Here is a 25,776-nt window from a genome sequence, read left to right as displayed (position 1 = left end):
TTACTCAGAAAGGCTTTGTTTGTAGAAATTCAAGAACAAAACTCTTACATTTATGATTTATACTTAAATGATTTGTAAAAAAAGTTTCCCTTGTGAAACAGATGCGGTAAAACGTAGGACTCTTCCAGCTTGGATTCGTGAAGGTCTTGAAAAAATGGAACGTGAAAAGCAGAAGAAATTGGAGAAAGAAAGAATGGAACAACAGCGTTCACAATTGTCCAAGAAAGAAAAGAAGGCCTCTGAAGATGCTGAGGGAGGAGATGGCCCTCGTTTACCTCAGAGAAGTAAATTTGTGAGTAGAATCCCCTAACCTGAAACTCCATGTAAGAATTTTGTTCACATGAAAAGTTTATTGAGATAAACAGGTATGTTGGCCTGTAGAAGAGAATTAGAGTAATGCTCCTGAGATTACTTTCAGTAGTAAGAATATTAAGGATTATGTTTATATGTTTGTGTTCAGGAAGGTAGAATAAGGAGAAAAGAGGCATCCAGTAGTTTATAAAGCATTCCATTCCAAAGAGAAATCCTGCAGTGGAATGCTGGATAGGGTTCATCTTGTCAAACAAATCTGTTATCTTTTGTTGTGGTACAGCTAACTTCTTAGTGGTAGATTATAAAACAAAATTAAATTAAAATGTAGTAGAGAAGTAAATATGCCTTTTATGAGCATTTAAATATATACTTATACCCAAGGATGTAATAACTTTCATTGTTCCTGACATGAACACTGAAAGTAAAAAGTTTTAAATCTTTATCAGTTAGAAGGCATGAGTACTGGTTTAGGGATTTTTTTAACTTTAAGAATAGCATGCTCTTAGCTGGTGCAGTGGCCATGGCATTGGTCTATCTGCAATTCAGGAAATGAGTCTTCCTCTCTCTGCTTTACTGCTTTTCAGAAATAAATCTGAAAAACAGCAAGACAACTAGATTTAAGCAGACATTCTTTTTGCTTAAATTCAATAAATATAGATTAACTTTTATTTTTCCCAAAAGACTCATACTTAAACTATGATTTTATTCTGGGTATTATGAGAATAAGAGACAAGAAACTAACACCACTGAAGTTTACTTGTTCTTCTTTAATCTTTAAATGAAGTAGTGGATTTCTAAATTTGATTTTTTAGCATTGATAAAAATTGTTAGACATTAACCTTCTCCTCTCGCTTCCCAAATGCTTTTTTTGTGTTAACATACATTCTTTCTCTGGTAGTATTTTTTCCAGAATAGTATTTAAGTGATTACCTACTTTTTTCCTCACTAGAATTGGTTTAAAGTAACTATGGGACACTTCTTTGCCTAAATAGGAGTCCCCTTTTTAGTATTTCCCACCTGGGTAGTGAAAATCTAAAACCATACAGAATGAGAGACAAACTGCTAGCATTTCATCAGTTTGAAGTAGACCTCCTTTCTTATCTATCCACTATGTAACTTGAAAGAAGCTAGTTTCACCAAGTTGTAAAGCCACCTGAAATCTTGGAAGTGACTAGAGAGTTTTCATTTTGAGTCAAAAGATTTTAGGTAAATAGTTTAAATGTATGTAACTGTAAAAGTTACACTAAATAATATATCTCTGGTCCATTTAGCCAGCATTCTCTAAGCCACTCATTTTGTGGCCATATGATGATTTATTATTTCTTATATAACGGGCATACATTAAAATCATTCTCTGGGCATGATGGTATTCTGGTAATTTACAAAATAAGGTTAAATTGTTTAAGGAAAAATAATTAAAATAATTTCTTTTCATAAGTCATCTTAAAATTTTACATTTCTTCCCAGGTAACAGATTTTAAGTTACCAAAAGAAATCTGTAATAGAAAACTATAATTTAGAGAGCAATTTCACTTTTGTATTTTTATTTCATATATTGTTTTTAATTTAGATTTTAAAACTTTGATATATAAGATAGTGGCTTTAAATTATAAACATGAAATTGGCCTACTCACACTATTACTTTTATATATATTTAATATATAAATAATATTACTTTTAGGATAGTGATGAGGAAGATGAAGACACTGAAAATGTTGAAGCCACAAGCAGTGGAAAAGTCACCAGAACTCCATCTCCAGTTCCTCAAGAAGAACAAAGTGAACCAGAGATGACTGAAGAAGAGAAAGAGTATCAAATGGTAGAATATTAAATTTCTTACCATGTACAAAGATTTATTTTGATTGTAATTTTTAAAAATCTGTTGGTTGGCTATCTTTAAACATTTAAACCAGTTCTAGTGAAATAGTTATTAAATGTTTATAAATATATAAATTTGCTGGGCAAATAATGTCTGTAAAATCCAGTAACACAATACAAAACCACAGCCTATGAAGTCATCATAAGCCCATTTCCTAATATCAGTGTAATTAATCCGTGTTCTATGTGAAACCCAAAAGATATTCATCTACTATTTTCTAAAGCATGTTTTTTTTAACTAGAAATACTGAGATGGGATAAAAGAATTATAGATTGAACGTAGTTAAATATTTACTGCAAGATTTTTCAAAGCCTTTAATATCTGTATGGTATATTGTCATTTTTTTTTGAGGTTGGGAATCTAATAGACTGTTCTTCCCTTGTTGAAAGACCAGTGATCCTTGATATATATTTGAGAGATACTGATTGAGTCAAGTATCATTTTAATAGATGAGTAATCTGGAGCCAAGAGAGGCTAAGGGACTAATAAAGTCCACATTTCAAACACGTTTTCGTAATCAAACTGGGCCTAGAGTCCAGCCTTTCAAGTCTCGTGTACTCTTGATTTTGTGTCTTGTTGAGTCTTACTAAAGGATTGTTACAGTTTATTAGTTTTTTAAAATAATAAAGAATAAAAGGACTTCATCTGGCATAATGGAGTGACTGCTTTTTCCTTATGTTCCTTGTTTTTTTTCCCTCAGATTTTTTATCTGACCTTGAGCTGATGACTATTATAATTTCTAAGTGACTTAAACTAGAGTGTTGCATATTAATAGCACTGTTAAATGAAGGGATAACCCTTTTGACTTAAAATGACCTTTGAAAATTTTTATTAGGGACTTTTTCATATTTTGTTTTTAAAATTAGAGTTCAGTGTCTCTGCAGGTAAATTCATGTGTTTTTTTAATCTGTATTATTTTGAAATTTTTAAAATTTTGATGTTTTCTAATAATTTCCATTATTATTCTTTGGAATGGCAGATGTGATTTCCCATCTAAAATTTTTTTTGAAAATACTCAATTGTATTAGTGGCAATAGTAATTAAATTAGAAATGATTTATAAAATATTCTTCCTTAGATGTTGCTGACAAAAATGCTTTTGACTGAAATTCTACTGGATGTGACAGACGAAGAGATTTATTATGTAGCCAAAGATGCACACCGGAAAGCAACGAAAGGTATATTGTGGGTGTTCTTGGTTTTGTGGGAGTGTTTTGATGGCTATCTTGGACTTTTTTTTTTTTTTCGCTCTTGTTGAATTACTGTTAGGTATTTTGAATTTTCACTTGCATGTTTTAACTCTTTGGGAAAGGTTAAATTCGTAGACACCATATTAACACTGTACAGATATTCTTGTTTCATCTGACCTACTTGAGCACAAATTAGCAATCATGCTGTTATCCTATAAAATGCAGTGTGAACGATTCCTGATGTTCAACTTACTTCACCTTATTTTTTTCCATACATACGATGGTACTGGTGTCTGACTTCCTCATATTAATTTATTTTGACTAATGAATTATGAACCCTCAGAGTTTTATGTTCACTGTTTACCAGTTATAATTCTTATAGAAGCAGTTGATTCCCCCTCCATATTTTTAGTAATATTTTAAAAATATATTAAAAACAAAAATTAAGTTATGGTCCATGCCTCAGAAATAGAAATACAAATATACTAGTCCACATATTCCTCATTATAACCCTATTTCAGCTCACATTCGAGTTATAATTTCAAAGCCAGACATGCTACTGGTTTAAAATGAATGTTATGTTTTTAATGTTTCTTCTCTCCCCAAAAAGCAGCACTAGTAGTAGATTTAACAATACCATAGACTCTCATGACTATGAAATCGTGGCTATTTGTGTTAACATGTTGTTCCTGTTGTTGATGTGATACAAAGCTCCTGCAAAACAGCTGGCACAGTCCAGTGCACTGGCTTCCCTCACTGGACTCGGTAAGTGTTCTCCTTATTTGTGAGAGGGCCTTAAAGGGAAAATCACACAACCGTGTCTCTCTACGTGTTCTGTTTTGAAACTGTACTATTCCTACTCAGTTTATAAAACCTAGGCCTTAGGGTTAAGACAGTCTCTGAAAGGCTTACCTTTTTTCTTTTTGACTAAGCATTCACAGTGGAACTATTATGAATGTGATGGATAATTCATAGTTTATTGGTACAAGTTGTAATAGAGGATTTCCTCATTAACTGTTCCAATAAAATATGTGTCTTGTTTATACTTAATAGTTTCGTAATTTAGCTGTAATAATATCTAAGCTTACTTTCAGAATTATTGCAAATGTACTTGAGGGAAGAACCTATCCACTTAATGCTTTTTTTTTTTTAACTTTTTTTTCACTTAATGCTTTTAATGACTTTTATTTAAATTGTGTTGCAGCAAGTCAAATTTTAATAGAGGAAAGGGTTTTATCTTATCACCATGGTATAATAGTAGTGATGTGTTCGTAATTTGCTATTTGCATGATAAATAATCAAGGCCATAAAAGCTTGAATTTGCCTTTTCCACATCTTCATTTGAAATGAATCTTTGTGAGGATCAAAAGAAATAGAACCAAATGGCCATGTGATTTTGTTATGATTACTATTTGAGTCACTTCAGAGTGGGGAGTAGTTTTAGCACCAGTATCATTTCTTCTGTACCAGTGACAACTGCAGTGCTCTATCTTTTTTTTTTAAGAGAAAAATACTTAGCATGGTACCTGGGATTTCTAAGTGTTGAACAATAAAATTCTTAATTTTAGAAACATTTCCAAGGTCATCATAGTTTTTTTAAGGTTGTTGAATTGATTAGGCTTTAGTGAAGCTTTATTATTGCCCTGCTAAGTGTTTTTATTTTTTTGTTTTTGTTATCATGAACAGTGAAACAAAACCATTATTACAGTTCTTCTATGGTGAGAAATACATAAAAAATTCAGAAAGAATAAGAAACCATTTGCATGAGGGTTCTATGAACTCTGTGTAAGCTGTGAAATTTATATTCCTCCCCACCCCGAATAAGCATATTCTTCCAAGAAAAAGCAATGAAAAGAGAAATGAGCTTCCTTCTCAGACCTTAAAAAGTTTTTAGCATATATGCTAAAATTTTTCTGTATGATAGACTGGGCTTTATGCATGCAGGTGGACTGGGTGGTTATGGATCAGGAGACAGTGAAGATGAGAGGAGCGACAGAGGCTCTGAGTCATCTGACACAGATGATGAGGAATTACGGCACCGAATACGGCAAAAACAGGAAGCTTTTTGGAGGAAAGAAAAAGAACAGCAGCTGTTACATGATAAACAGATGGAAGGTATGTCTTTTAGAGTTATTTAGATTTGAACCAGTTTTGCTTGTATTTTTATTGTTTAACCAACCTAGAAATATCAAAGGATAATACTGAGCCTAAATCATAACTAGGATGTGATGTAACTGCAACTGCAAATAACAATAAATAAATGAAATGTGATGTATCTAAAATTTTTACTAAATTAAAATAAAATTAATATTCAAATGTGGCAGTTTATGAAGGGTGAACAATTCTCTTGTTTTAGGAGCCATTAATTTCAGTGACTGTAAGTTAAGCTATTTAATATATTTTTATTTCTTGTTAGAATACTTTAAGAAAGAAGACTTGAAATAGGGAGATATATCTGTAAGAATATTGGAAAGGCAGTAATTTAAGTTATAGATGGTAATTTATAGTTTTAAATCTATAATACTTATATGAGTGTAATTCTTAAGCATTTATACAATGTTAATAAAAAATGAAAATATTTAGAATTTCTCTTTTGAAAATCTTAATTTGGACAAATTTGAAAGGTAATTATTTTGCTTTCCAATTTTCATTTTGTTTTAATTAATGGATTTTATAAGGGCAGCTAAAAATTCACTGTGAATCATTTATTAACAAAGTTGCTTAATTGGACAAAAAGGAGATACTTTCTTCACATGTGCCTATACATTTTAATACAGTGTTGCTTCACTAAGGCCTTCATCACTTTCTACACATAGCTGTTGAGCTGTAGGAGTGTGGCTAGCCCTAATTGAGATGTGCTGTAAGTGTAACACACACACTGAATTTCAAATACTCTATACAAAAAAAAAAGTCAAAATATCTCAATATTCTCTCACTGATTACATGTTAAAAAGATAATCTTTTTTTTTCTACATTGGACTAAAAAATGTTTCTTTTTACCTTTGTAAGGTAGCTACCAAAAAATATTTAATCATTTACATGGCTTATATTCTGTTTCTTATAATCTGATAGCTTGAAATTTGGTAGTATGAGAATTTTTACATTGTACATTCTATTTAGTATTTTGATCTTTTCTCTTTCAGAAGAAAAGCAACAAACAGAAAGGGTTACAAAAGAGATGAATGAATTTATCCATAAAGAGCAAAATAGTTTGTCACTATTAGAAGCAAGAGAAGCAGATGGTGATGTGGTTAATGACAAGAAAAGAACTTCAAGTGAAACTGCATCAGCTTTAGAACCCAAAAAAGAGCATAAAGAAAAAGAGAAACAAGGAAGGAGTAGATCAGGAAGTTCTAGTAGTGGCAGTTCCAGTAGCAATAGTAGAAGTAGTACCACCAGTAGTACTGTCTCTAGCTCTTCATATAGTTCTAGCTCAGGTAGTAGTCGTACTTCTTCTCGGTCTTCTTCTCCAAAAAGGAAAAAGAGACATAGTAGGAGTAGATCTCCAACAGTTAAAACTAGACGTAGTAGGAGTAGAAGTTACTCTCGCAGGATTAAAATAGAGACCAATAGGGCTAGGGTAAAGATTAGAGACAGGAGGAGATCTAATAGAAGTAGCATTGAAAGAGAAAGACGAAGAAATCGGAGTCCTTCCCGAGAGAGACGTAGAAGTAGAAGTCGCTCACGGGATAGGCGAACCAATCGTTCCAGTCGCAGTAGGAGTCGAGATAGGCGTAAAATCGATGATCAGCGTGGAAATCTTAGTGGGAGCAGTCATAAGCATAAAGGTGAGGCTAAAGAACAAGAGAGGAAAAAAGAGAGGAGTCGGAGTATAGATAAAGATAGGAAAAAGAAAGACAAAGAAAGGGAGCGTGAACAGGATAAAAGAAAAGAAAAACAAAAAAGGGAAGAAAAAGATTTTAAGTTCAGTAGTCAGGATGATAGGTTAAAAAGGAAACGAGAAAGTGAAAGAACATTCTCTAGAAGTGGTTCTATATCTGTTAAAATCATAAGACATGATTCTAGACAGGATAGTAAGAAAAGTACTACCAAAGATAGTAAAAAACATTCAGGCTCTGATTCTAGTGGAAGGAGCAGTTCTGAATCTCCTGGAAGTAGCAAAGAAAAGAAGGCTAAGAAGCCTAAGCATAGTCGATCGCGATCCATGGAGAAATCTCAAAGGTCTGGTAAGAAGGCAAGCCGCAAACACAAGTCTAAGTCCCGATCAAGGTAGTATACTTTTTAAAGTATTTTGTCTGATTTTTTTTTTAATTTGACTGAATTTATACAAAGTTGAAAGTGTCCTTTCTCTTCTCTCTCTTTAATAAACTCAGTTTGGCACTTGATAAATGATCATAGTCTTAAGTAATTTTAGAGATCCTATATAATAATATTTATTTAAATTGCAGATTCTTTTGTTTAAAATACATTTTTATTTTTAAATTTTGTCTTTCCCCCCTTTTTTTTCTTCCAGATCAACAACCCCTCCCCGTCGTAAACGCTGAGGAATGATGTGGCCAGAATGCCATGATGTTGTTTAAAAAATTCCATGAGTTTTAAGGGCTTGTCTCATTATAGAGGCACATTGTGGCTGTGTAGGTGAAACCAGAGTCTTTTTTTTTTTTAATCTGTAAATAGGTGTACCTTTTCCAAATGCTGCTCCAAGTTACTTCATAGAATTTCTTTGTATTACTTTTTTTTCCAAAAAAAATAGTGCATAAGACTATAAACATGCCATTCTCTTTCAGCTGTAATGTTCTTAAAATTATTCTCGAATGTACTGTGATGTCAATAAAACTCTTTAGTTCATTTTTGTTAACCTCTGGCACCTTAATTTTATGATTTCTAAGGAACGTAGTACTTTTATAAAATGGCAGCTGGAATTTTGTATACAGGTTTTAAAGGTACTTTCTCCCATCTTCCCCAAAGAAAATGGTTTTAACTTAATAATTTGTCAAAGTTTGTAAATTGTATCCTTCAACGTTTGTCAAATTCCACCTTTAAGGGTGTGGAAGAGGGCCAAAAAATACCTATATTTTTCATTTGGAAGTATTTGACAGCTTTCTAAACTTCTTTTTTTGGGGATTTTCAAGTAATACAGTCTCTGTACAAAGTATGGATCACTCCTATGAAATGACAATGCTGAAATCATTCAAGCCAGTGCAACAACAGAATTATAAGGAATGACTTTATTTGACACTAATAGTCAAGTCTGGAATTATTTTCTGCAGTTACCCACTTCCATTTTAGAAGCATATTTTAAACACTTTGGATTATTATACCAATAAGACTCATGATTGAATATCTATTTATTTGTATTTTTAAAGTGTTCTATGACCTCAACTCAGTGAAAGAATTCTGTTTTCAGGTCTGTGTCAATTTCGTAATATCAAAATGGTCTGGTTTTGTCCAATTCTTAAAATTATGATCAATGAGTAATTTAAGCCAGTCATAGTTTATGAGTAAAATGTGACTCTGGAGGCATTTTAGTTTAAGTGTTCAACTGCTTTCGGGGTCCATTTTTATAAGATTATTCACTTATGCGGCAATAGACAAATTTCTGAAGACAAATTCTTTTAAATTTTGCTTTCAAAAGAAAAGAATTGCAGGTACAGGATACAAAAGTCTTAAAGTCTGCCTTCTTACCAACAGTTGTTCATTTTAAAATAATGCCAGATTTTTGCCAAGATCAGTGTTTCCTCAAAATGAAGATAGAAATAGATGTGTGCTCTTGTACCTCTACATAGATTCTTATGTAATTTTGAGCAGTTATGCATTTATCTAAAGGAAAATCAACTGTGAATAAATGCACGTTTACCACATGGCTGTTTTACAGTGCATTTAGTTCTGGTATTTATAAAGTTGACATTTCACAGAATAACTTTATATAATTTAGTTCATCAGTCACATCTGAAGACAAAAAGGAAAATGTGCAATATTTTTTAAGTAGGTAAACCTGGTGTACCTAGTTGCAGAATTAATCTGATTAATTTGTAAAAGATATGTTGTATAACATTTTCATATCTAAAAATGTTTTTTAGCTCAATCTTCCAGTGAAAAATTATTTTCAAAATAAAGTTCTACAGAAAAAAATTCTGCTGGTTATGATATGCACATTTTTGGGCAAGATAAAAGCTAGAACCAAAAGTAGTATTTGACAGTTTTATTTGCCACATTTTGCAAGCTTCTTATCAGTTATATCTAGTATTTTTTTTTAAATATAGTCATGATGTACATGACTATTGGTAAATAAAACAGTGTTACAATGAGATATATAGGTTTTTCAGATTTTCATGGATAAGTTAGAGAATTCATCATTGCTATGTAATGTACTGTGGTTTACTTTGGTCATATTTTACAAAATAGGGCTTTGATTTCTGTGATTTAGGATTTGAATGCTAGGACTTACTAATAGGTTAATTAAATATATAATTTGGTTATGAAATCTTCTAAAATGATACTACTAGAAAATTAATAGATTCAATTTCTGAAGCAATCGTGGGTCTGGGTTGGTTAATAAAAACTATTTTCTTCAAGGTACTCTCTTTTAAGATATTTCTAGTGTATTAACTCATACTTGTTTCTATGGAGTGGGGATGAATCACACCATTAAGAGGATAAAATGTAATTTGGAAGAGGTAATTATAACATTTGTTTCGGGCCCCAAATATAAATAAAGATTGGTGTGGAATCTCATTAGTGTATATGTTTTCTGCCATAAAATGCCTTTTTAGAACCTGTTTCTATGGTATGATATGATGAACTTCCCCAGTATTGTATTGTCTCAGTTATTTTGCTTCTTCAGAGAAATAACTAAGTGCATTGGTAGATGAGCTGTTTAAATTTTATGTGGGGATTTTTGTTTATAAATTATAATGCAGTTTCATTGGTAAACATTCACATACCATGTAATCATCCTAAATGTAATAATCAGTGGTTCACATCATCATATAGCTGTGCATTTATCATCACTATCAACTTTTTTCTTTTTTGTGAAAAATGACATAAAGCAATAAATTTCAAAGCACACTGCAACAATTAGTTATAGAACATATTTCATAATTTGTATGGGTTACAGTTCTACAATTTTAGGTTTTTATTACTAGTTGCTTCAAGATACTGGAGACTAAAAGAAATAGGAGTATACTTATTCAGTAATCATACATCTTTGTTAAACCCTTCCTTCTCTGTATAACTCCACGATCACTTGAATCTTTCTCTTAACTCGTAGGGATGTTTGGGCTATGCCCATTCTAATTTTTCATGTTGGAAGGCACTGTAAATAATATGGGATAGGGGGATGGAACTAGTTGATGTTCTAGAAAGGCTGGCCTCTCTGCATTTCAGAACTTGTCTGGTCAAGGGACCCATCTGGAGGTTATAGTTCTCTGGAAAGTAACCCTAGCACATGGAACCTTTGTAATATTTAACACCCTAGGTGTTCTTTAGGGTTGGCAGGAATGGTTTTGGTTGAGGTTTTGGCAAACTGTGATAGGTGGCAATGCTTGTGTTATGTAGAGATTTTTACATAGGCAATGTATAAAATCCATAGTCCCTGTAATATTGATTTATGGAAACCTTTACTTTTAAACTGGGTTTTCTTTTATATAAATTGTGTATAAAATTTTCTAAAAGGTGCAAAGCGTGGTTTAACGGAAGTAGGATTAGATTCCTTGGATTGACCTGGTTCTGCTACTTGTGTCTTGGGCAAATCATATTATCACTGTGGTCCTTAATTTTCTTCACTACATAAGAGAGGAATTGGGTTATCTATAAGATCTTAGACACTTCTAAGTAGTATTTGGTTGTAATGTCCAAAACCTAAATGAGGAAATGGGCTTTTTATTAGCTTTTAAAATAACACAGGTTACATTTATACCATAAATGCTTATCAAGTATCATCAATAGAATTTTCCTACAAACATACTGTAGGTTCAATTTCCTACAGTGTTATTACAACCTAATTAGAATTATCCTAAGTTATTAATTTATGTAGAATGTTCGATTAAATACAAAATTTACTAGTTAAACCTAGTAGATAAAGTAGTATATGCATTTCGAAAGGATGACTTTGTTACCTATAATGAAGCACTTTGCCCTTAACATGAATGGAAAAAATTATACCTATGTAGAATAACAAAATTGAATTGAAAAATATTAAATAAATTTCAGAGTTTTATAGCAAAATAAAATTATAGACTCTGGTTTGCAACATGTTTATGGGTGAGACTGTAGCACTAATCTGTGAACATCTCCAACCATAGCCTTACACTGCTTTACAACCACTAGGTTTTCCAACACAACTCAGAATGAAGTCACTGGAAAGTGTCATTCGAAAAACTGTATTTTGATCATAGAAAAAATACCAAGAACTGATTTTCCGTATCTGGTGCTGAATTAGTTAATGGAAGTTCAAGAGACTTTTTCTTCTTGTTGGTATTAAGCAAATTGCTGATTGCCTTTTCTGTTGAACTGAAAAAACAATGGCAAGGCTTAACAGTCCAATGAGATGGTATATTCAAAGTATATTTAAATTTAAAAGTTTAGAACTTTAATAGTAAGTTACACTTGCAGTTCTCTTTTTCTTTGGAGCTGTTACTCCAACAATTAACAATATGCTAAATTTACTTTTGTGGGGAGCTTTTCTGCCCTTTGTTGAAGAGAAGGAGGGCAATTCTGAGGAGGACATAACAACTGAAAAAATGTGAAGACATTCTCAATGGGAGGTCGGTGTTTTAGCTAAGGAACCATAAGTGAAGGGCCATTCCTCATCATTACGGTCCACTAATTCTAAGAACCTTTACCAAGTTGAACTTGCCTGTTGAAATTGTAGAATGATGTTTTTGGCTTTAATCTTCAAATCGTTCCTACCCAACTAACGGCTTTTGTACATTTAGAAGGAAAATGTTTCTAGTCGCTCTTTCTAGCTCTAAATGAAGTTTGCCTAGCCTGAGTGGTACTCTCCTAATATATATCCTGTCTAGGATTTTAGAGGTCACTTGCCCACACCTGCAAGCCGTATTCCTGGTCCTCTAATTGAATGCCTTTGGAAGGGGAAACTTTTCTATCTATACAGAAGAAACATTTCCAGTCTTTTGTGATTCTAAGAATTAAGGTTCAGTGTCTTGCAGAAGTGTAAATGGCCTTAAAAAGACAGTGACTAAATATGAGGTAGAGCTACGCAGGAACGAGTATTAGATCTTATAGCGCAGAGTAGCGGGATGACTGATGGCCGGCACTTGACCATGAGGTTTGAGGTGATCATACAGGAATAGGCATAAAAGAACCTCATAGGTCGTTTATGATAAATAGAAACATTGTATAATTTCACTGTGTCCACAATTTGCCAGATGTTGAGAGTGAAGCGTAACTACAGCCACACATTTGTATGACAACCACTTATGTAATCATGATTAAGTCTCCAACAGTGGTTTCCGGAAGTTTTCTGTTGGGACCCTTTAGCGGGGGGGACCGGAAAAGAGCTGGATCTTTTCCGTCGCGATGTGGGGAGCTCGTCGGTTGTGCTCCTCCGTTCGTCGTTTTCTGGGAGTTTTTGGGTCTGGGTTCCGAGGCACATTGGCTGACTATTCTCGTCTAACTTTGTCGGCGGGTGAGTGAGCATGTGTTTAGGTGCGTGCGTGTGTGTAGGTTCCTTGCACACTGGCCACAGTGAAGGCCGGCGTTTCCGCGCAGGCGCCGGGGGGGGGGGGGGGAGCGGCGGACTGCCGTGGTTCTCCGCTGCGCGCGGTCCATGCGAGACCTGGGGTCATCCTGGCCTCTGTGTTGCACACCAGCCTGCACTCTCTCCCCTTCTCAGAAGTCTGGGGAAAGAGCTGAGAACTAGTGGTTTTGCAGGGAGAGCCCGGCATGTTGGTCGCTGTTATACATGGAACGACCTTTGTCTGATCTTGGTTGCACTCCCTGTTCCAGGGGCGACAACCCATTCTGCCCCCGGGTCTCATGGTCGTGCTTTTTTTTTTTTTTTGCGACGTGGGAAAGTCACACCAGCTGCTGTCTCATAATTATTTGTAAGCGTTGTATTTCTGTTTTATTTGCACAAGTCTTACATTGTTTCAGAAAGAATTTAAAGTAGCTATATATTTTTTAATATGTTAGACTATTGGCAGTGGATATCTATAACACCGAACTTACAGACTTGTGGTCTAATTACTTAACTTCTAACAACCAGAAAGTTAAGTTCATCCTTTATAGGAAACTCATTTAACAAATGCTATATGTTAACCACTGTTATAGGCACTATGAATTTCAAAACGAATGGTACTTCGAGTCTTAAAAAATGTTAGGATAGATCAGGATATAATGAGCAAAAAAATGGAGACCTAAAGGACCACCAATAGAATTGAAAAGTTAGTGTTTCACGTACCGTGAAAAACTGCGGCAAATAAAAGTTGATTTAAATCTACATGTATCCATATAGAAAAATGATTTGGATATAGTTTTAAGAAAGTAAGTTGTGGGCGGGCCACGGTGGCTCAGCAGGCAGAGTTCTTGCCTGCCATGCCGGATACCCGGGTTCGGATACCCGGGTTCAAATCCCGGTTCCTGCCCATGCCGGGGGTGGGTGGGGGGGAGTAAGTTGCAAATCAGTATGAGCTTGGAAATATACATGAACATATAAATAGAGAATGTACACCAAGATTTTAGCAGTGATTTTTTTCTGTGGTGAATCTAGCATTTCATCCTTTTAATATTTCTCTTTTTCTGAAAATTTTCCAGTGGATATCTATGTCTTTTATAGTCATAATTTAAAAAAATACAATAAAACTATTTCCAGTTTTAGGGAGGTAAACACAGAGAAGAATCTGGGATTAGAGAAGCTTCTTGAATGATGTATTAAGGGAATTGTCTTGAGGAGTTGGCCAATTGTAGAAGTAATTTTACTTACTTTAGAACTAAAGGAGGAACTTGGGTATCTGTAAGGAGGTTTCTGGGAACAGTAAAGTGTGTGGATGAAGGGCAGGAGATGAGGCAGAGAGTGTCCAAGGATGGGACAGAAGACTTTTAGGCCATGATAAGTTAATGAAAGGCCACATGGATATTCTGAGGTTGACTTTATCCTGAAGACAGTGGGAAATTACTGAAGAAGCAACATGATTATACTGGTGTTTAAGAAATATAACTTGGTAGCTGTGTTGATAGTGGATTGGAGGCAAGCAGGAGTCGGGGAGACTTTAGAGTAATCAAAGCAATAAATGATGATTGGCAGGATAGGACCTGTCTGTCTCCTGCCTTTTTCAGTCTTAACTCTGTGTGCTGAGTGTAGGTGCTGAGTAAATTTATTTTTTATCTTTTTATATGGGCAGGCACCGGGAAACGAACCCGGGTCTCTAGCATGGCAGGCAAGAATTCTGCCGCTGAGCTTCTGTCGCACTGCCCCGAGTAAATTTCTCTTGAATGAATTACATGAAGAAAAATTGAATTCCTTTCAAATCTCAAATCCAGGATGATTATGGACGTAAGTAGAGAAGAAATTGGTAGCATTCTGTTTATTAGTACGAACTAAATTAGTCTTAGTTATAGCAAGCTGTTCTTGAAAATTTTTGAGAACTCTGCCAATACTGATGAATGAAGAATTCATTTTCCATTAATAGGGGAGGTGAGAGTCAGATCAGTGGATGGTGCTTAGTAGAGGGCAGAAACTATGTTAAAATCTCTGAGGCTATTTTGTAATAATAATACCTTGTCTATGTATCACAGTTTGCCTAATTCTCTAATAATATTTCATTTACCTTCCTAAAATCGTATAGGAAATGATATTTGAACTGGTCTTAAGAGATAGTAGTCCATACAAGTTTGGTGAAGGGGGAATAACAGGAGCAAAAAAGCCAGAAGCATAAATGTGTTATAATTTTTTAGAGCATTGAAGTAGACCACACTGTGAAGGACCTATTAAAAAAAATAAAGAGCTCAGAAGAAAAAGTGGCAGAGACTATGAAATGACAAGACATGAAATACAAATGGTCATTAAATTTAAGAGGATTTTAAACCTCATAATAATTAAAACTGCACTGAGATACCATTTCACCTTTAGGATAGCAAAGACAAAAAGTTTTATAACACATTGTATGGATGACAATATGAGGAAACCAGCATTATAAGTTGGTTCAGTATTTATGGATAGCAATTACAAGCTTGCCCTTTGACACAGAAGTTGTTGGGATTTTTACCTACAGGCACATTCTTAAGTTACTGTACATAAGGGGTTTGTTTTTGATAATAGCAAAAAATTGGAAATAATCTAATTGTCCACTAATAAGGGGCTGCTTAAGTAAATTAAGAGGTTACCATGCAATGGATTACCATGCAGCCATTAAAAAAAAATTAGAACGTTCTTTATACTCTGTTCTGAAATAATCCCTAACATGTTTTGAAAGCTGAAGAAAATGTGCAAAATAATGTGTATATTGTACTACACTTTGTATAAAATAAGAGGAGTAATAGATACACAAAAATAATTGCATAGGTATAAAATATCTCTGAAAGCATACATTCCAGGAAACTGAGTGGCTAGAGTCAGGTGTAGGAGACCTACTTTGTGGTGTACCCTTTTGTACTTAAAAACTTTTAAAACCTTTTTATTTTGAAATAATTTAAGACTCACAGGATGTTGCAAAAATAGCATAGAAAATTCCTGTAAGCCCTTCACTTAGTGTCTTTTTTCTCCGGTGACATCTTAGCCATCGCACATTGTCTAAGCCAGGAAATTGACATGATACCGTGCTATCAACTACTACAGACTTTATTTGGATTTCACATTTTATACACGCTCAGTGTATATGTGTGTGCATGCACATGTGTACTTGTGTGTATAGTAAGTACACATACATAGATTTTATCACATGTATAGGTTTATTTAACAGTGACCACAATCAGGATACAGAACTGTTCCCATTCCTACAAAGAAATTCTCTGGTGCTGCTCCTGAAGTCAGGTCCACTCCCAGCCTTAACCCCTGGCAACTACTGATCTGTTCTCTATCACTAAAATTTTGCCATATCAACAGTATATAAATGGAATTGTAAGTATGTACTTTTTGAGATTTTTTTTCTTTCCTGCTCAGTATTAATATGCTTGAAATCCATCCAATTTGTGTGTATCCATAGTTTGTTCCTTTTTTATCTCTGAGTATCACTCCATGGTATGCATGCAACACAATTTGTTTAACCATTTAAGTGTTGTAGGATATTTTGGTGGTTTTCAGTTTTGGGCTATTATGAATAAAGCTGCTATGAACATTAGTGTATGTTTTTGTGTGGACGTAAGTTCATTTCTCTGGCATAAATGCCCAGGAATACATTTGGTTGGTCATATGGTAAATGTATGTTTAACTTTATCGTGAACTGACAAACTGCTTTCCAAAGTGGCTGTACCATTTTACATCCCCACCAGCAAGTAGTAAGAAATCCTGTTACTTCTAAATCCTGGTCTGCCCTTCGTGTTGTTAGTATTTTTATTTTAGCCATTCTGATAGGTGTGTATTAGCATTGCACTGTAGCTTTAATTTAAATTCCCCTAATGGCTAGTGACTTTAAACATCTCTTCATTTGCTTATTTGCCATCTGTAGATCTTCTCATAAAATGTCTGTTCATGTTTTTTGCCCATTTTTAATTGGAATGCTTTTGTTGTTGTTATTTTGTTTTCTATTGTGAAATATATACATACAAAAAAGCAATAAATTGCTCTAATCTTTGTTTCTTCTGCTTGATTTGGGTTTAGTTTGCTTTTCATTTTCTACTTGTGAGGTTAGGTCTCTGATTTGAGATCTTTTTTTTTTTAGTGTAAGCATTTAGAGCTATAAATTTCCTTCTCAGCACTTTTGCTGCATCCCATAAGTTTTGTTTTGCTGTGCCTCTTGATATTTCGTAATTTCCCTGGTGACTTTTCCTTTGATCCAGTGATTTAAATTCCTAATTGCTTTATTTCTACATACTGTTCTCCCTGTTATTTATTTCTAACTTCATTCCATTGTGTTTGGAAAAGATACATTGTATGATTTCAATATTTTTTTAATTTACTGAAACTTGTTTTGATCTAACATATGGTCTATCCTAGAGAATGATCCATGTGTACTTGAGAAGAATGTGTATTCTGCCGAGTTGGGTGAAGTGTTCATAAATGTCTGTTAGGTCTAGTTAGTATAGGGTGTGGTTCAAGTCTTTTGTTTCTTTATTGATCTTGTGTCTAGATGTTCTATCCATTATTAAAAGCGGTGTATTGAAGTCTCCTGGTTTTAATGTAGAACTGTTTTTCTCTCTTCAAATCCATCTGTATTTGCTTCATATATTTTGGGGCTCTGCCATTAGGTTCATATATCATTATAAATTTTATCTTATCTTGTTGTAGTTATCCCTTTATTTAGATACAGTGACCTTCCTTGTCCGTTGTAACAGTTTTTGACTTAAAGTCTATTTTATCTGATACTAATATAGCACACCAACTCTCTTTGGTTGCTATTTGCATGGTATATTTTATTCCATTTGTTTTAGTTTTCTAGGCGGCTCAAAGCAATATACCATGAAAGGGTTGACTTTTAACAATGAACGTTTATTAGCTTACAGGCTTACAGTTTTGAGACCTTGAAAATGTCCAAACCAAGACTTCATCAAGATGATGCTTTCTTTCAGAGGCCCAGCTGCTGGCAATCCTGGATTCCTAAGGCACATGGCAGCATCTACTGGTCTGTTCTTTCTCTTCTGGGTTTTGTTGCTTTCAGACCCTTTCTTCCAGGGCTTTTTATTTTCTCTTTTCCTGAATTACATTCTCTTCTAAAGGACTCCAGAAAGAGGATTAAGACCCGCCCTGGGCCACACTTTAACAGAAGTTACCTCATCAAAAGGTCTTAATTATGATAAATGTATATGCATAGGAATGGATTAGTTTTAAGAACATGATTTTCTTGGGTACATACAGTTTTAAGCCACACCATCCTTTCCCTTTTAACCTGCTTGTGACTTGAATTTTAGAGGAGTCTCTTATAAACAGTATACTGTTGGAACAGGCTTTTTTTTCCAGTCTGCCAATCTCTGTGTTTTAACTGGAGAGTGTAATCTATAAATACTGATAATGTAGGACTTCCTTCTGCCATTTTACTATTTTGGCTTTGTGAGTCTTCTACTTTTTTTTTTTGACCTTCAATTCTTCTATTAATTCTTACTTTTGTATTTATTTGATTTTTTTATATTGTATCATTCTGAGTCCCTTCTCAATTCTTCCTGAATATATTTTTCACATATTTTCTTTGTGTTTACCATTAGGCTAATTTTTAACATCCTCAGTCTGTAACAATTGTGCTTGATTTGATAGCAACTTAAATAGTGTACACGTAAACACCTTCTCCCACCTTTATGTTGTACTTGTTAAATATATTTTTATACATTGTATGCCCCAAAGCATAGATTTATCATTACTTTTTATGCCTTTACATTTTAGAACCTGTAAAAAGTGAAGTTACAAACTAAAATACAAAATGCAATATTATTGGCATTTTTTTGTTGTAGTTAAAAAAATTTTTATTGAAAAACTTAAACATACAAACATTCCATACATGGCATACAATCAGTGGCTCATAATATCATTGCATAGTTGTGTATTCATCACCATGATCATTTTTTTGAACATTTGCATCTCTCCAGCAAAAGAAATAAAAAAGAAAAAAGAAAACACTCACACATACCATACCCTTTGCCCCCTCCATTGACCACTAGTATTTCAATCTACTCTCCTTTAACCTTTGTTCCTCCTATATTTCTTTTTTTATTAATTTTTAATTAAAAAAAAAAAATACCAAAAAACACCAAACAAACACAAACATTCGCAACTTTTAATCTTTCTGTTCTACATATGTAATCAGTAATTCACAATATCATCACATTATTACTGGCATTTTAAATGACCTATATGGATACTTTTACTGGAGGTCTTTATTTCTTTAAGCTCCTTCAATTCATTGTCCTTTTCTTTCGGTTTGAAGAACTCCTTTTGCATTGCTTGTAGGGCAGGTCTAATGGTGACAAATTGCCTCAACTTTTGCCTATTTGGTAATGCCTTAATCTTTGTCTGATTTTTCAAGTACAGTCTTGCCTGAAACAAAATTCTTAGTTGGCAGTTGTTTGTTTCAGCACTTCAAATATTTTGTCCACTGTCTTCTTGTTTCCATGATTTCTGATGAGAAAGTGGAACTTCATTTTATTGGAACTCCATCGTATATAACATGTTGCTTTTCTCTTGCAGTTTTCAGGACTCTCAGCTTGTCCTTGTCATTTAGCAGTTTGACAGCTATAGTTATCTTTGAGTTTATCCTGTTTGGGGTTCATTGTGTTTCTTGAATGTGCACATTCACGTCTTTCATTAAATTTGGGGAGTTTTCTGCCATTATTTCTTTGATTATTCCTTCTGCCCTTTCTTTTTCTTCTTCTGATATTCCCATAATTCATATATTGATGAGTGGGATGACAGTCACCTACCCAAAAGAAGATTTCTGAAGACAAGAGGTTAGATCAGAGACAGCCACTGTTTTCTTTCTTTCTCATGAGAAAGGGCACCCACCAGATAAGCAGAAGCAGGCGAGTGCATTGGCTTTGCATAGTAACAAAGATTAAATAGGCCCCCTGGCACAATTGCCCCCTTCCCCTGCTCACCCATCCCCCATTGGCTGGGAGTTGTGGGCTTACAGTCTTGAGTGTGAAAGCTAATCCAATTAGAAAGAGACATGATCCTCCCTTAGGAAGGTTCAAGGTTACAGTTACATCCCCCCTTGTGGACGTGGAGTGGGGAATTGGACCAGCCTGAAGGAATGTGAGTCTTAGTTGTGCTTATCAGGACTTAAACAAGGAACCAGGATGTAGGAGGTTGGGCAAGCAGATCTGAGTCATTTTGTTTCCTGAGAAGAGGCCATTTTCCCTATTTCTCTCATTGGTATGTTAATAGTGTCTCAGAGGTCTCTTAGGCTCTGTTTTTTTTTTCATTCTTTTTCTTTCAGCTCCTCAACCTGAATCATTTCAGTTGTCTTATCTTCAAGTTCATTGACACTTTCTTCTGCCAGCTCCAATCTGCTGTTGAATCCCTCTAGGGAATTTTTCATTCTCATTATAGTGGTCTACAACTCTAGTTTTCTGTTTGGTTCCTTTTTTTTTTTCTCCATCACATTGTTTGGTTCCTTTTTAAAATTTTCTACTTCTTTTTTCAGAGTCTCATAGTGTTTGCTTATTGATATTTTGATATCCTTTAGTTCTTATCTCCTTGAGCATATTGAACATCATTTTTTAAAAGTCTTTGTCTGGTATACCTAAAAGCTGATCTTCTTCATTGATGGTTTCTGGCTTTTTGTCTTTTTCCTTTGGATGGGTCATCATTTCCTGTTTTTTTTGTTTGTTTTTGTCATCATTTATTACCCACTGTACATTTTCATATTTAAAAGTGTTAATTGTCAGATTTAATCTTGAACTGTCTGTTTCTTAAGTTTGTACCCAGTTAGTTATATGACAGAGATTTCCTTCAGTGCCAAGAGTTAACAAAAATGGATCAATGCAAAAAAACACCTTTCACAGTTTTTTCAGATTGGCTGGTGCTTTTCAGAGTTTAGCCTTCCTAACAAAGAGATCAGCCAAAGTGGAAGTGAAGTGCAGGAGCCTCTCAGACTTGTCCAAGCCTGAGTCTTGTTCTGTTCTTGTGCTTGCTCATGCCTTAGGAGTTTTCCCATTTATAGTAATTTGAATGCCTCTTCTATTTCCCATGAAATAGAATTTCACTTATTCAGTGTCCTCTATAGCATGACTTAAAGAAGGTATTCCTTTGCCCCAGGCCACTGTGGGCTACTTATTTCTTACACTGCTTTAGCTGGCCACAAACTGTTTCTACCTGCAGGGCAAATTCTAGGAGGGTGAGCCCAAGATGAGTTTCCTGGTTCAGTCTTTTAGGAAGCCACCGAATAGACTTGTACCAAACACAGGCACCCCAGTTTGCACATAGGGGTTACTCTGCTCCCTCCACAATAGAACTAGTTGTCCACATTGGGAGTGCAGGCCGGCTCCACTCTGTGTCAATGAGGAAATGGGGAAAGGGCCAGCAGAAAGTGCTATGAGTTTCTCCTACCATTTTTTAAAGCTGAATTTTCTTGATTTGGCACTCATCCACTTATTACAAACCTATTAACTGTTTTGTGGAGTTTTGAGGACAAGTGCTCTTCTAGATTTTGCTAATTGTTCAATGATTCTGTGGAGGAATGGCACCCTAGAACATCTTATGCTGCCATCTTGGGCAATCAGAAGTCTTGAACTAGTTTTAACTGGTTATTTCAGAATTAATATCACTCTGGTTTAAAAGACAGCAGTTTTAATTTGAATATCGTTTGTTATAATTTTGTGCTGCATATGTGAATGGAAAACCTAATGACATGGAAAAGTTGTTCATATTAACTTATTTTTACTAATCATAGTTTCAGAAATGTATGGTTACAGTACAATGGCAGAATGCAGACCATATTCCATTTATTTTTTATTCATCTATGTCTGTTCTCCAAGTGTTAGCATCTGTGTCAGCTCTGGTCTGAAGTTTTTGTCGCCTCTGTCATTTCCTCTCTTAAAGGACTCTAGTAAACTAACCAAGACCTGCCCTGAATGGGCTGAGTCACACCTTCATCTAATCAAAAAGTCACAACCACAATTGGGCACATCACATGCCTGTGGAGGTAATCTAATCAAAAGTTTCTACCTAAAGTATTGAATTAGGATTAAAAGTAATGGCTGCCCCTACAAGATTGAATCAGAATTAAAACATGATTTTTCTGGGGTACTTAGTACTTACAAACTAGGACGTTCCACTCTCTGACCCCCCAAAAAGACATGTTTTTACCACATACAAATGCATTCACTCCATCACAATATCACAAAAGCCTTAAACAGTCTCAGTAATAATACAAATACAATACAAATTTAAAACAGGACAAAATCTCATCAAAATCTGTTTCGGGTATGGTCTGTTCTAAGGCAAAAAATTTTCTTCTGGCTCTGGACCTGTGAAACTCAGAACAAGTTATCAGCTATCAATACACAAAAGAGGGACAGTCATATGATAGATGTTCCCACTGCCATAAGGACAAATCAAAAGGTAAACAGGGGTCACCAGACCCAACAGTTCTGAAACCCTGCAGGGCAAATTCCATTGCATTTCAAAATCTGATAGCCATTTATCCTTGGGGTTTTAGAAAGCAGCAATCCCACCCTTTCTAAAGGCCTGTGCAGTGGCCTTGCTCTCTCTCCAAATGCTGAGTGTGTTGCAACACTGGGTTTCATTGGGGGGACCATCTTTCTCTTGGCTCTACTTTCGGTATACGTCGGGGCAGCACCTGGGATCTTTGCCATCTCCAGGGCACTCTACCCTTCCAGAACAACAGGGTGGCAGTCAAGCTCCCTCTAATCCCCACTTAATGTGCTACACTCTCCAAGGCCTGAGGTGGTACAGCTGTTCCTGAACAATGAAGAGGAAGACCCCACCTCTGCTTCTGAGGCAAACTCACCCTCTCCACGTGTGTGAATAGGTCCGCTTTCCTGGGCTGAGATTGCCTGGCTCCAGACCTTAGCTTCCACGTTTCTGCCTCCATGGAAATAATCTAATCAAAAGTTTCTACCCTACAGTATTGAATTAGGATTAAAAGAAAACAGCTGCCCCCCACGAGATTGAGTCAGGATTAAAATATGGTATTTCTAGGGTACATGAGACTTTCAGACCAGCACACGGAGCATTCAAATTTTTTTTTTCAGTTTTTTCAGAAAATCAGCCTAGTTGGACTCTGCCATGGGTTTTCAATGAATACAGAGATATGTGGCCCAAATCTTGTAGGATGACCTTTGCCTGTTTAAATCGAATGAAATGTTACAGGTGAGTTTATTCATTACTGTGTGCAATAGTAGTTTAGTATTGATTGTGTTAATAAATTTTATTAGTATATAATAGCTCATGTAGTTTATTGAGTGTAGCTTTTATTTATTTAAGTATTTTTAACTAATTTATTTTCCAATAACTTTTGTATTTGAAAATTTTCAACCCCCCAGAAAAGTTGATTGAGAGGTACATTGTCTATCTGGTCATACTCATCATCCAGGTACAGGGATGGCTTTTATTTTTAATATATCAAAAATAAACTGAGGCATTTAAAATATTTTATTTGGGGACAACCAAATCAATAGGCTGAACCCTCAATCTTGGGGTTTGCCCCTATAAAACCTATACCTGCAAAGGATAGGCTAAGCCTACTTAAAATTAGGCCTAAGAGTCACCCCCAGAGAACCTCTTTTGTTGCTCAGATGTGGCCTCTCTCAGCCAACGCGGCAAGTGAACTCGCTGCCCTCCTCACTGTATGTGGGACATGATTCCCAGGGGTGTAAATCTCCCTGGCAACATGGAACAGAAATCTTGGGATGAGGTGGGTTTCAGCATCAAGGAATTGAGAAAACCTTCTTACCAAAAGGGGTAAGAGAGAAGAGACAAAATAAAGTGTCAGTGACTGAGAGATTTCAGAGTTGAGAGGTTATCTTGGAGTTATTCTTATGCATTATATAGATAGCCCCTTTTTAGTTTATGGTGTATTAGAGTGGCTAGAAGGAAGCGCCTGAAACTGTAGAGATGTGTTCCAGTAGCCATGTTTTTTGAAGATGATTGTATAATGTGACTGTTGTGTTTGTGAAAACCTTGTATCTGATCTCCTTTTGTCTATGGTATGGACAGATGAATAAAAAATATGCATAAAAAATAAATAATAGGTGGAACAAAGGTTAAAATAAATTGAGTAGATTGAAATGCTAGTGGTCAGTGAGAAGGAAGAGTAAGGGGTATGGCATGTATGAGTTTTTCTTTTTTCTTTTGCTGAAGAAATGCAAATGTTAAAAAATGATCATGATGATGAATACACAGCTATGTGATGATATTGTGAGCCATTGATTATATACCATATATAGAATTTTTGTATGTTTGTTTGCTGTAGACAATAAAAATATATATTTTTTAATTTTATTGATGTTTATTTTGGCAACAAACAATTCACGAGTTGGACACTGCCAAACCAAATGTGGTAAGGAGCTCTTCCAAGGGAGTGTAAAGGGGAAGCTTATGTAGGGCAAATGCAGAAGCAAGTAAGGAAATGTTCTGATTGGCTGATGTTAGGTTTCCATTTTACATAACGGAGCCTTATAACATGGGAAGCAGAAATACATTGATTAATATGGTATGCTTGTCCATTCTCATAAGCTGTCTGTTTCACTAAGTATTGCTTATCTTCAGTTCTGTAGGGTATGTTCCATTGTTTGATTTTTTCAGAAAGCCCCTGAGGTCAATTGTGTTTATCTTCTAGAAAATCCTTTCTTAGAAAGGGGTCCCTCCCAGCAACACTCAATGTAAGGGGCCATTTTATTTTACTTTACAGATATAAGACAATATTACTTAGAAAAGTGCTTGCCAGAACACAAATAATGCAGTGCTTGAAGTCATAAATGTAAGGGTGTAACAATCAAATGATAAAGGAGATATATATTTATTCTAGGTAGTAAAGGAATACCCTGGGCTCTAGCTGAGGATCTATAAAAAGACAAAGTAATGTCTTTCTGTATTTGTATTTTATAAAACAATTTCTAATTTTGTGAAAAATACTACATAATGTTACTACCAAACAAAAGCAGGGGCTTCTCTAACCAGTGCACTGAAAGGACCAATTCCTGAGACACCAGGGTTTCAAAGAGAGAAAGAGTTTATTGCTAAGTGCAAAGTAGGAGATCAGGTGGCCTATCAGCCTAAAAATCTCTCTCCCTGAATCTAAAGAGTTTAGGGTTTTTATGGATTCAAACAGTGGAAGTTAGAGTAGTTACTATTGTAATAGCAAGTATGAACAATGACTGGACTAGTTCAGCCATTTTCAGTAATTTCATGTATTAACTTTTGGCTATTCTGCAATATACTGGAAGGTTGAGGAAAAAAGCATCTATAATCATTGTTATTTTTAACTCAGTTACAACTCCTCCCTCTTGCTTGTTGATTTCTTCAGTCTTGAAGGATATCTGAACAACAACCATTCTAACTTCTTTATGCTGAAAAGGAGCATTGGCAATGTAGGGTAGAGGAATGAAACTGGTTGTTATTCTTGGGCTTTAGAGCTTAACTGGCATAGGAACAATCCAGAGGCATTAAGTCTGCAAAATAAACTGAATAAGTAAAACTTTATAGATCCTCAGATAGAGCCCGAGGTATTCCTTTAGGGTTTTCAGGATCACTGTTGCTTATGTCTTTGCATACTGTGGCAGTTAGCAGTATCTGGCTGAAACCTACATAAGAATAACCTCCAGAATGACCTTCCATCTCTATTTGAAATCCTTAGCCATTGAAACTTTT

The 25,776-nt window shown here is 34.9% G+C and overlaps 2 protein-coding genes across 12 annotated transcripts in view; both read left to right on the top strand.

The window, feature by feature from the left end:
• PNISR (PNN interacting serine and arginine rich protein) overlaps positions 1-8,189 on the top strand; it is a 29,569-nt gene extending 21,380 nt beyond the window's left edge. For 6 of the 8 annotated variants that reach the window (XM_077162466.1, XM_077162464.1, XM_077162462.1 and 3 more), the window contains exons 7-13: positions 102-292; positions 1,994-2,131; positions 3,269-3,368; positions 4,092-4,145; positions 5,325-5,495; positions 6,524-7,610; positions 7,855-8,189. In XM_077162466.1, the coding sequence (XP_077018581.1) occupies positions 102-292; positions 1,994-2,131; positions 3,269-3,368; positions 4,092-4,145; positions 5,325-5,495; positions 6,524-7,610; positions 7,855-7,885 (1,772 nt within the window). In that variant the 3' untranslated portion in view covers positions 7,886-8,189. Of the gene's footprint in view, positions 1-101; positions 293-1,993; positions 2,132-3,268; positions 3,369-4,091; positions 4,146-5,324; positions 5,496-6,523; positions 7,611-7,854 lie in introns of those variants that run through there. The other 2 variants (XM_077162467.1, XM_077162469.1) reach the window with 2 other exon arrangements.
• Positions 8,190-12,820: 4,631 nt separating this feature from the next.
• The window catches only part of COQ3 (coenzyme Q3, methyltransferase), a 36,845-nt gene continuing 23,889 nt past the window's right edge, over positions 12,821-25,776 (top strand). The window contains exons 1-3 of one of the 4 annotated variants that reach the window (XM_077162474.1): positions 12,880-12,990; positions 14,705-14,856; positions 23,160-23,277. In XM_077162474.1, the coding sequence (XP_077018589.1) occupies positions 23,219-23,277 (59 nt within the window). In that variant the 5' untranslated portion in view covers positions 12,880-12,990; positions 14,705-14,856; positions 23,160-23,218. Of the gene's footprint in view, positions 12,991-14,704; positions 14,857-23,159; positions 23,278-25,776 lie in introns of all 4 variants that reach the window. The other 3 variants (XM_077162472.1, XM_077162471.1, XM_077162473.1) reach the window with 3 other exon arrangements.

This window comes from Tamandua tetradactyla, chromosome 5, assembly GCF_023851605.1.
Source record: "Tamandua tetradactyla isolate mTamTet1 chromosome 5, mTamTet1.pri, whole genome shotgun sequence".
NCBI classification, from domain to species: Eukaryota; Metazoa; Chordata; class Mammalia; order Pilosa; family Myrmecophagidae; genus Tamandua; species Tamandua tetradactyla.
The sequence above is the reverse complement of the archived record's forward strand: the minus strand, read 5'-3'. Positions and strand labels throughout refer to the sequence as shown.